The sequence below is a fragment of the Lichenostomus cassidix genome, chromosome 1, assembly GCF_008360975.1.
Source record: "Lichenostomus cassidix isolate B80296 chromosome 1, HeHo_3.0, whole genome shotgun sequence".
Classification (NCBI taxonomy): Eukaryota; Metazoa; Chordata; class Aves; order Passeriformes; family Meliphagidae; genus Lichenostomus; species Lichenostomus cassidix.
The window spans coordinates 70,141,310-70,153,521 of record NC_139479.1 but is presented as its reverse complement, the minus strand read 5'-3'; the positions used below and the strand labels follow the sequence as shown (position 1 = coordinate 70,153,521).

Sequence of the window (12,212 nt, the reverse complement as noted above, 5' to 3'; positions counted from 1 at the left end):
GATTGCATTGATCTATAGTCACTGCCAGGAGCTTGTTTTATCCTTGCTTACTAATGCCTTTCCAAGAAGTTTGAGAATAAGCCTGTCATTTGTTGATGACACATGCTAGTTATTGGCAAGCCACCCCTTACTGTGCAGTTCCTGTTTCATTTGAATAGCATTTGAATTTGAATCTAATTTTTTCCTAGCTTGAGTTCTATCTAGTACAAATCGCCAAAAAAACCCCAACTCCTGGTATGTGAAGTGTTTGATTCAAACAAAATATCTAGTTTTTCCCTCAGATCTATTACACAAATTGGATATTTTGATGAAACTTTTATTTTAGATTGGTGCCATGAGTTTAAATCAATACTTCTACTTTGCACCCCTCATGTGAAACCATTATCATCACCATCTAAGCAAAATATCTCTATGATCAAAGCTTAGTCAAACATTGAAAACTGAAGTATTATCTTATTCCTTTTCCAAGTTGACACATTTCTAAATGTCAAATATCAACAGAACATTATACTTTTGAATACTACTCAAAAGGAAAAAAACTTTTAAGGGCACAGAGACCACGAACAGACATTTATTTTATCTAATGATTTTGGTCTCTCTGTGATTTGCTTTAGTGTTCAAGTGAGTTCCTTGATGACATTATGCAAATTCTAATGGAAAATATTTAAAATACCTATAAAACTTGTTTCAGTTTATTCTTTGCAAATAAAGAGCAAAGCAAGAAGGCACAAATAAATTATAAGGTTTCAAAATCTCAAATGCTGAAGTAAAATTTCATCTTCAATCCACCTCTAAGAAAAGACTACTTTAACCTAAGTCCTTGAAGAGAGGACGCAGCTACAGAGCAGTAACCATTAATCTACAAATTTGAACTGCTGAGAATCATGGAGTTTTTGATTCCAGATGGTACAAATAACAAAATACCAGTACAAAATGCTTGGCATTTCAAATTATGCAAAAGATTAAACTACATGATAAAAATAAACTCCTCACTTGCTCTTTAGGGAATTGCAATAGGAGGGACTGCAGTGTTGCAAGAACTGCTGTTGGCATACATTTTTTAATAAGCAATATGTTAAATTACTGGTGGTATTTTCTCTTGGCCTTTGGTGCCAATAAAATGGCCAGATTTAGAACATCTAATTTAACCTTGAAGCATCAAAAAAGTGGAGCCTAAATTTGCAAATTCATTTCAGTACCTAATGTAGGCTCCTAAACACTTTCATGAGTCCAGGCCTAGGGTTTTTGCCTCTATTTAGGACATACATATCAGCTTATCAAAGGTAAGGTTTTTCCATACTACTTTAAGACACTTTTCTGATTTTAATTCCAGAGTAGTTAATGAAGCTGCTATCTTTCCCCATTACTGAGGAAAATCAACTCAGTAACTAAAATGGCCCAGATTACACATGCATGAAACATTTTAAGAAGTATTTATTGATCCCTATTTTTTTCTGAATACTGCATCTAATCAAGCTCCCAAGATTCATAACATTTTCTAGGCATCAGTGAACAGAGTCTTTTGTATATAGAGAAAATTAGAATATAAAATAGAAGGAAGTACAAGACAAGTAGTTTTCCTAAACTGTGCAAAGACATGACTTCAAACACCTCTGCAAGTGTCTCTTCATGAGATAGTGGATGATATCCAACAATATCCTTTCAGATAATCCTAGCTCTTTTCCACTCCTCTATCAGTTCTGTCTCCCTCATAACATGGTTCCATACAGAAATACAAACTACAATTTATCCTTCAGAAAACAGGACAGGTGACACAGAAGAAGAAACACAAGACATCTATAACGCCTAGGGAGAGGAAGGGAGGAAAAGGGGAAGAAAGCACACAGGGTGTCCTTTTCTGGGCAAACACAGAGAAGTGAAAAAAAACCTCCAAGATGCCCAGATGTATAAGATTTGCATTAGAAGAGCCTAGTTAACTAACCTACAAGAAAAAGAGAGATTCAAACCCCCACATTTTCTATCCCACAGTCACCTGGCAAAGGAAATACACGACTTCCATGAATTTTCACAGAATTACCCAGGGAGCCAGTGGAACAGACCTTGAGAGAGAAGTCAGCTCTTGCTAACAACAACTGTACAACACAATGCAAAGTCCTCCTTCCTAAAACACAGGAAAAAGCAGAGTCTGTACATTAAAGAACTGCACATGAAGGGGGATTCTGCAGATTGCAAGGCTGAGGGTGGAAGCTCTCCTCTTCCTGCAGGCCCACTGACACTGCAGGAACACTTCTAATTACAACTTCACATTTTGTAACTTACAACAAATAAACATTTATCTCATAAAATTTGTTTAGACACTGTTCACACAAAGAAGTTGCTTTGCATTTTAGCTCTTGGCAAGATTATACATTCATCCCAGTAAAACAATATGTTGAATTCAAAGTTAGGCAAGCACAGGAAGGAAACTTTCACTTGTTTTCAAAAATGCTATAGTGAATGGAGACTGTAAATTGAAAGTTAGACTATAAACCCATTAATCCCAGGAGTTTTTTCAAGCAGTTCTCATTAATTTCATGGAGACAATTCATAAGTAAATTCAGCAAACCTGCCACCTATGTATTATTTTGTAACTTAAGAAATTAATTTCACCTTTAAAAATAGCAATTTTGTACAAACAGTAGGCAAGTTTCAGACTCCTTTAAATTACTGATCATGAGTGTTTGAGCAAGAACATGCCAGCCTAACAGTAAATTCTTTCAGGAGATTTTTTTTGTTTGGGTTTTTTTTTTTGTTTTGTTTGTTTTTTTTTTACCTGTTATCCTCGATCTCCATTGTCTCTTTTTCTTTGATATCTTCTTGATAGGAACATGAAGCAGATATTGGATTTATAAATTAGAAAGTTATTTTTTAATCCTTTTTGCTTATCATCTCTTCAGTGGGCACCAGAAAGCCCAAGCATATGAAAGTCAACTCAGTATTCACTTCATCCCTTATCTACCCAAGAAGTCTCTGTGCCTCACCATCTGCTACTTCTCCAGTTTTCTTTTAAAGCCACTCGCTTAATTGTTCTCAGAAGTTCATTCTCTTATAATCAAGAACCGATGTAACAGGACAAATCTCAGAAAGCGACGAGGTCTTGTTCAGTTTCTTTAACTGAATTCAGGCTATATTCTTGTGCAATTGATTTATATTTATATTCTAGAAAAGGAGTGGAATTCTGGAAGCCGCTATTTCTGCTTTGTCTTCTTTTTTTTTTCTGGCAGCAGGCACAGTTGGAAGCGTATTAGTGAGGCCCAAAGTCTGACATGTCTTCTCCCTCACACCTGCTAGAAAATACTTCTTAACATCAGCTCAGGAATTCTGGAAGAGACACAAGGGAAAAGGGGAGGGCCATTAATACAAAACAGAGTTGAACCAACGTGTATGAAAAAACCATTTCCTTTGAGGGCATAGCTGCAGTTAGCAGTATTGAGTGAGTCATGATACTAATTATAAACTGCCTTGTGCATTACTTGCAGGCACAGGGACGGAGAGCTGAAACAGAGCAGTGAAGTTTCCTGCTTCTCCTCCAGTTTAATACCACACAATCAGTACAATGACAAACATGCAGAGCTGCAAGTATGCTGACTGAATGAGAGTCATGGTTTAATGCCAGCTGGCAACTAGGCACCCAGCAGCTGCTCACACACTCCTTCCCGGTGGGATGAGGAGCAGAACCAGGGAAAATAGTAAAACCTGTGGGCTGAGATAAGAGCAGGTTCATAATTGAAATTATTATCATCATTAATATTAATAAGAATGAAATAATGGCAATGCGAAGGAATACAACAAAAAGAGAAACAGAAATAAAACCCAAGAAAAAGTGATGCACAAAACTATTTCTCACCACTCACTGACCAATGCCCAGCCCATCCCTGAGCAGTGATCCACTCCTCACAGCCAATACATCCCAGTTTAAATAATGAGCCTGAGGTTCTATGGTCTGGAACATCCCTTTGGCCACTTCAGCTCAGCTGTCCTGTCTCTGTTCCCTCCCAGTTTCTGGTGCACCTCCTTGCTGTCAAAGAATAGAAAACTGAAATTTTTTTTATTTAGAATCAGCACTACTGAGCAACAGCTACAACATCAGTGTGTTGTCAACATTATTCTCATACTAAATTCAAAACCACAGTACTGTACCAGCTACTAGGAATAAAATTAACTCTATCCTAGCCAAAGCTAGTACAATTGGCAACTATTCTAGGATATGTATTCCTGTGCGTTATATATTACAGTCTGGACATAAAATTATGCCATCAAGGAAAATAACAGGCAGGGCAGAACATTCATGGAGAAGGATTTTGCCCTTCTATTCAAATGGCTTGTAGCTAGGGGAAGAGATTAACCAGCTTGCAATGACTTTCCACTGGGAGGATTCAAACTCTTTCCAGCTAATGCCCACTCTCAAGCTATATAGGTCAACATCTACCCTCTGCTGCCTTTGGCAACTATTTCCAAATTTTTGTAGCACCAGAACAGTGTATAAGTGAGGCAAAGCATGTGCTGTCAAGCTTCTGAAAACAATATACTTCAGTATTAAGTTATTACCCAAGGAAGATATGTTTGAAAGAGCTGGGAGTACTGACAGTGGTGTTCCATTATTTTTCTTCATCTGTGCAAACATAAATCCTTCTTTGAGCCTCTGACAATGTTGGCAAGTCTTTTCATAACGTGCAGTTGCGTATGTCCCTCTCCAAACAGCAATGCACAGACATTCCTTCCTGACCCAGAAAGGAAAACAACTGTGGCTAAATTGCAAAAGATGAATTAGAGTAAGCATGCTATTGAAATACAAAGGGTATGAAAGGCAAGTAGAATTTGTGGCTTGAATACTATTTTTTTTTAATACTTAAGGGTTTAGCCTACTCAGTAAATAAAATGTTGAAATGTATGAATTCTGAATGCATGTTTACTGGGAAAAGTATCATGAAGAATTTAACTTAGCACAATGTGTTATTGAGTGGCTTCAATATGAATTTTCCTTTCTGCAGATGCTGAGATGTGTATCTTCCTTATAACCCAAAGAAAAGTCCACACTTAAGCCATACTTAAGTAATAAAGACTGAAGTAAAGAGTCTTGCAAATCCAGCCCCATTTGCCCAGATGTGATTGATTTCATAGAGAGCAGAACTATTGCAGCCCTCCTGCATAACAGGTTGCAGTTGAGAGGGGGGCACTAAGGAAAGCATTTTGGCTGCAGTGGAAAGCCAGGCTCAAGGGGTCCAGGCACTCTGTGTGCACCCATGGCTGGAAGACAAGGGCAGCTTATACCAGTTCCTCTAAAAAGTAATTAGAAAAATCACACATGATTGAAACATTTAAAGTTATTTGAGCAGCTTCAATTGCCTTGAGGAACAATAAAGGAAAATATGTTATAATAGAAAGCTAATTATGACTTTCAGAGGCAGCGTCTCCATAATTAGTGAGTGACACACTTTCTCAGACTCCATTCTATTTCTATGCTTGATCTCTCAAGGATTGTCCTTTATTATGTTGCCCCTTGATGTTACTTTTCTTGGTACTGAAACACGCTAGGAAAACAAAAAAATACCTTCTAGGATTTCTGACAATGACACCTTGTTCAGAAAATTGATAGGTCCAAATTAGCTAAAAACAGCCTAAAAATTATTGACTTAATAAATAGTTTTCTTAGCAGAAAAGTAAATTATAGCACAGTGTGAAGTGACATCTCTATACCAGCAAATAATTCCAATAGTCCTTGAAGGTGCTTGGTCCTGCCAGCATAGATGTGACCAAACGGTGCTATCAGTTTGGTACCAGATCACATTGCAATCCTGGAAAGACTGCAGCACAGTCATGTCTATGTTGTCTCCCATGGTAAGAAAGAGAGCCAGCTTGGCTGTCAGATACCAGATACAGATTTATCCTGGCACACTTGACTTGCTGACCTTACATTTCCTCAGTGTCTGATCTGGTCATACAGGTTACTGTATACTTTTATATGATACTGAGCTGCAGCATCTGAAACATTCTCTCATTGAATTTGTTGCTCTAACCAACCATAAATCTCTAATGGGGAAAATACCAAGTTACAACCAATGCCTATGGCAACTTTCCACTGTGGGATTTGTCACTTTTTAGGAGAAAACACCTTTGCAGGAGGATTTTATGTGCATCTTTAATGAATTTTGGTGGAAGAGGTTTAGTAGTCAAAGTGCAAAAACAGTCTTCAGCTTTGTGGATGTCTGTGATTAGCTGTAGGTAGGAGCCACAGAGGTATTGCTATACAAATACCTAGTTTTGCCTGCAAATCAGGTAGATGCATATATACACATATACATACACACACACACATATATATACACATGCATATGCACATATATATAATATATATTAATACTGCTACAGAAAATTTTGTTTAAAAACCATTAGTGGTTGATTATATATCTGTTCACTCTTCAACCATCCTAATTAATATTAGGATCAGTCTAAATGACATACACTGAGTTTCTTTCCTCAATGATAACATCTAGATCAAAATTGTTCATAGTCCATCCAGCAGCATGGGAAGAACACGAGAACCATCAGAACTGCTGAACATAATCCAAAGTTTAGAGGAGAAAATCTGTGGACAAAGTGCAGCAGTAGCTAATGCTCAGTTTATGTTTTATGCAGCCTAAAAGCGCAATTTGATTACAAATCCATTATTGCTTGTGGTGACTTCTATTGGAATAAACAAGACTGCAATAACAGGTGGTATATATATCCTCAAGTAGGAAAGCAGTTGTGAAGAGCATAGCAAGAGAGCAGGCTGAGCTGACCAGAGCTGCAGCATGGCTGGGTCACTAGTGGGATGTGCACAAGCAAGGGCACCCCATCCATCTGCTACATTCATGGGTAACCTTGGCTGCACCTCCCATTTGGCTTCAAGGTTCAAGGGTATCCTGTTGTACAACCACCTCACACTACTCACACACTGACTCCTTTCAGTATCATAGATACAGTTCATGTCCAGATGGGGTGGAGGGAAAGTACTTTTTTATAGGATATTTCACTCTCCACTCAAACCACTTTCTTAGGAAACTGTAAATTGAACTGAAATGTACAACTCCTATCCCATGCATATGACATTATTTTGCTTTACCAGCAAATACAGGTGGATATGCCTTGGGACACAAACTAAAAACATGCATTCTTCTAAACCTGCTAGTGTGAGAGATATGTTTAAAAGGGAAACAGCAAGGATAACTGGCAAAACTGAAGGCTGATAAATAAGTGCCAGGAGAGGCAGAACAATCTGGAAACAAAATATGCCTGAGGTCTAATCTCTGATCTCAAGTAGTTATGAGGTGATCTCAGGGATATCTCCCATGTACAGAATGGCTCCTATTTTTCACAGAATTCTGCTTTCTCCTGGATTTATTAGGCAGGAGCACATGTTAGGTTTAATTCTCATCATTAAGATCCCACTCCATGTGATAGCAGAAGTAAGTCTGAATGAGCCTAGACAGATTCACTACAAATATAAAAAAGAACTAGTACACAGTCCAGAGGAAGCATCTGGAACTTGCAAAAAAAAAAGACCACACAGGTATTAAAATTTTGAGAAGATGGCTGTTAGTAAAAATTGTTCCTGTCAACACACAACTTATACTAGCACAGTTCAAAATGTGTTTCTATCAAATTAAATTCAAGGCCGTCACACAACTACAGGTACCACACAAACGTAGAGTTGCTTCTCAGAGATACATGTTCTGCAGAAACATGGGACAGACCTGATACAGTGAAATATATTAATGTGACAGCAAGCTAGAAATGCTGGAAATAAAGTAGATATGTCCTTAGTATGTTTCTGGACCAGACAGTTTTGGTGTGGAAAATTCAGCTGAAATGAGTAGTCCACACCATCAGCAGATATAAATCAGTGCCATCAGCAAAATATATGGCTTTGCATTTATACTGTTAACATTACAAGAGCTTTCATGCTCTATCACATAGAATTTTAACATTAAAAATAAACTGAAAACATTCAAAACTGTCAACACTTCAATAATAATTACATTATTGATAATGATACAAATACTAAATCATTATGCCATTCATATAATAATAAATAAAAATGCTGTACTCTTGCTGATTTTTATATAGAGAGTGATTGCAGCTGTAAAAAAGTAATTCTTTTTTAAGAGTGTGATGATTTTGATGCATTTGCACAGTAGACGTTGCTTTTTGATGAAACACCACAAATATACCTACAAGGATTAAAAATATTTAACAGATGAAAATCAGGACAAAGGCTGTAGTTAGTTTTTGAAGCAAATATTGCTTGTGCCTACCATTTTCAAGGCCACACCAGCACCAGGAAGAGGAGTAGTTATCCCTCTCAGGGTAGACATGAGCTCACAAAGTGTGCAGTCACAGCCCAGAAAGCCAGTGGTGTCCTGGGCTGCATCCAAAGCAGTGTGGCCAACAGGGCCAGGGAGGGGATTCTGCCCCTCTGCTCTGCTGTGACCCCACCTGCAGTGCTGCATCCAGATCTGGGGTCTCACCACAGGGAGGACATGGACATGGAGCAAGTCCAGTGGAAGGCCATCAAGAAGATTAGTGGGATGGTGTATCTCTCCTGTGAGGAAAGTCGGAGAGAATTGGGATTGTTCAACCTGAAAAAGGGAAGACACCATGGTGACCTAATTGTAGCCTTCCAGTACCTGTAGGGAGCCTACCAGAAAGATGGAGAGGGAGCTTTACAGGAGCATGTAGTGACAGGACAAGAGGGAATGGTTTCAAACTGAAAGAGAGTAGGTTTAGATTAGATGTTCTGAAGAAATTTTTCACTGTGAAGATGGTGAGGCACTGGAACAGGCTGCCCAGGGAAGCCGTGGATGTTCTATTCCTGGATGTTTTCAAGGCCAGGTTGGATGGGACTCTGAGCAACCTGGTCTAGTGGAAGGTGTCCCTGCATATGGCAGGGGGTTGGAATTAGAGGATCTTTAAGGTCCCTTCCAACCCAAACCATTCTGTGATTCTATGACCTGCAGCAAGGTCCTGTAGTTCCCTCAAGCTGAGTGAACACCCTCTCCTGCTCTTTTCTCCACAGCATGGCAGTCATCTGACAATCATTGAAATGTATTAAATGTAAAAACTTCTTTATTATTAAAGGATAGAAGACGGCCTCCAGCAGCAATCAGTGAAGGCCTTAATGGTAAATTGTAGTTCTGGTGTGGATGCATTTGTAGCACACACTGTAAAAGAGTTCCAAGTTACCTGAGCAAACACAGCAGGCACTAGCTCCAAAATCAGAAGCAGCCAAGCAGTAACAATCCAGCATCACAGAAAACAGAGCTGACGGCCCTTTTGTTCTCAGGATTAAGCCGGTATCTCCTCACAGCTCAATGCTGCGTAGACACACCAGCTGGCCCTTATGTTAAGCCACAGAGTTGAGGAAATTTGTCTCAGAGGCATAAAAGGTTATGATTAAGTTAACTGAAACCAAAAGTAGGTCCTGTACCACTTCATCTGTTTCTTTCTTAGAGGAACTAAAGCAACATAACTCTTAAAAAGTAAATGAGCTTAACACAGGACCTGCAATACTTCACTTATGGAAAAGGTGACTCAAGCACTATGATTACATGCAATGATATGAAAGCTCTAAAAATTACTTGCATTAGTATGACTAAGTTTGATTCTGTGCTGTTCAAATGACCTTACAGTAACCATCTGGGACTCTGTGGTTGAATTATGCATAAAGAATCCTTTCGTCAAATTCTGATGAAGTAAACTCAGATCCCAAATGAAAATGTCTCAAAGTGATTTCTCAACAATGCATAGGAGCTGGAGGAAAAGGCTTTAAAAAACCCCAGAAAACTGAGAAAAAGAGCCATGTGGTTAAAAGCTCACTGCTGTTCTCCAGAAATGTGGAGATTTTAAGACCTATTCTTTGAAACTGAAAGCAGTGGTTGCCATAAAAAAGGACAAGCAGAAGGATAACCATTTGTGCTTAGTGTTGGTTCTGAATCATTTAATGGGGTTTCCAATGACATGGGAAACTGATACTGTCTATGAATCATAATTTAGAAGCCTAAAGAGCTCTGCAGTCACAAAGATATAAACAATGGGCTATTAAGCTGAGGAAAAAATAGCAGGAATATGAGTTATGATTTGACTGCACAATATGGTGCCTTTAGAGATACACAGCTTAATTGATAGGCTCTTCTTGCTCTAAAGCAGGGTACACTAAATCTGAGCTGAGCATTCATTTCTAGTGTTTGAAACAGTCTGAACCACTCCCTCTAGCAACACACTGTTCCGTGCAGACTTGCCAGTGCAAGAGTTTGTTAAGAGAATTATCTAACAGTGTCAGTCCCACAAATCCTTGATGAGAAACCAGATGAAGGACAAGATAGGAACTGAGCCGTTATACAGAAAATATTAAAATTTCAGGGCAATTACATAGTTTTTGTTGAACTCAGTCTCTGTAAGTGATACAGGGCTGGAAGGAAAAGTAGTTGGTCAAATGCTCTAAAAAAACAATTCCACAGGAAGGAAGGGAAAGGAACTGAGTACTTTTACAGATTTCTTCTCTCTCCACTTTTTTAAATTAGATTTTGTTTGGAATTATCTACAAAAATATCTCCTTCAAGAACTTTTCTTCAGGAGTAACCTAGAAAACTCACACCATTATTGTTTTTCAGCATTACTAGTGGCTGAAATACCAGGAAAAACAAATACCCTTCTTGTTTATGTGAGGGCACTGTACTGTGCTGTACACAGAAAGCCATTGTAACAGATACATCAAGTCTCAGAGAGCACATAAAGTGCACTTTGCAGATAAGCACTTAAATTGAAATGGTATCTGAACTTATTCCAAAGATGAACTTAGAAAGAATATTTATTTACTATAAGGTCAGTTATGCCCTAAATGCTGAATACTTAATCTCAGTATCCAAATTCCTAATGTATTGCCTCCCACACTGTAAACTAACAGTCAGTTCAGACTTAGGTATACTGAAGTAGACTAAATAAGAATACTTGATTTACTTGGTTTAGATGTACACAAGTAACTCTTAGTTTACTTTCAAATTATTAAAGCAGAAAAAAAACATATTTCGGAAATTTTCTTACTTAAGTAAATCAGACTCCAAATAATTATAATAAGTAATACATATATATGGAAAGTTATCTTTTCACACATTGTATCTAAAAAAAAAAATTCATTTTTACACATAAGTGAGGGGTTTAGCTATGTCCAAACCTTGCTACTGAACTGACTTCAACATTTCAGTTCAGAGAAGATGGGTTCAGATATTTAAAAGAATTACCTTCAATGAGTAAAATGAGTTTATATTTGATTTAAGCACTACCGTTCCCTGAATGCTATCAAGATGATAGGTGGCCTCACTACTTTCTCTGGCCTAGCATCTTCCCCTTTGGTCACCTTGCAGTAGAGATTGCCAGGAAGGAAGGGTGTTAGCCTGATGATAGGAATAGTTGTGTTTTTAGTTTGACTTTTTGTCTTCTAAGGACAGTCCAGGGTCTTTTTTTTTAATTAATTAATTATTCATTTATTATTGTGTTGAAGACCGGAAATAATTGCTTATCAAAGTAATTTGAAAGTAATGAGAAGCAAAGATTTTTCAAGAGTGGCATTTTTTTTTCTTTCACTAAATGAGTATCTATTATTATATTTAGGTTCCCCCTTTTGTGTAGAGTTACTTGAATTCAGGAAAGATTATTAGCCACAAAGCACTCACCTGTATCAGATATGCATAAATGCAACTGATTGATTGCATGAATGTGCTTTGCAGTATGTCATTCTATAAAGTCTGAGTTAGATTGAAATTCTTAGACTACAATTCAGAAATCTGTATTTGACTGACAAAAGCCTGACAAGAGAATTTCAAGTCTACAGTTACAGAATATTCCAAATATTTTCATGAAGGGGAAGACGCTAACAACTTTCAAAGGAGCATTTATGAAGCCAAACCTCCTAATGCTTATCCTGGGCTCAATTACTCTTGTGAAGAACCTTTCTTCATACTGAGTTCTTCATACTTTCTTCATACTGAGTTCTTTCTTCATACTGGAAAGCTTATGATGAAGTAACCTTGATGACATCATGAGCCCACCAAGTCTTTTTGTCTTTTGGGAGGTATGAGATATGCAGACAGCCCTAGTTTGAGGGATCTCCAGGTGAGACAAGTGTGTATTGCTGACATAAATACATCTGACGAAACTGAGCTCTGATTGATCAT

The 12,212-nt window shown here is 37.9% G+C and overlaps 1 protein-coding gene across 1 annotated transcript in view; it reads right to left on the bottom strand.

Moving 5' to 3' along the window:
• Positions 1 to 12,212, bottom strand: part of SACS (sacsin molecular chaperone) — a 58,660-nt gene that overhangs the window by 38,355 nt on the left and 8,093 nt on the right. Inside the window, exon 2 of the mRNA XM_085062892.1 lies at positions 2,774 to 3,321. Within this exon, the coding sequence (XP_084919018.1) occupies positions 2,774 to 2,793 (20 nt within the window). The 5' untranslated portion in view covers positions 2,794 to 3,321. The remainder of the gene's footprint in view (positions 1 to 2,773; positions 3,322 to 12,212) is intronic.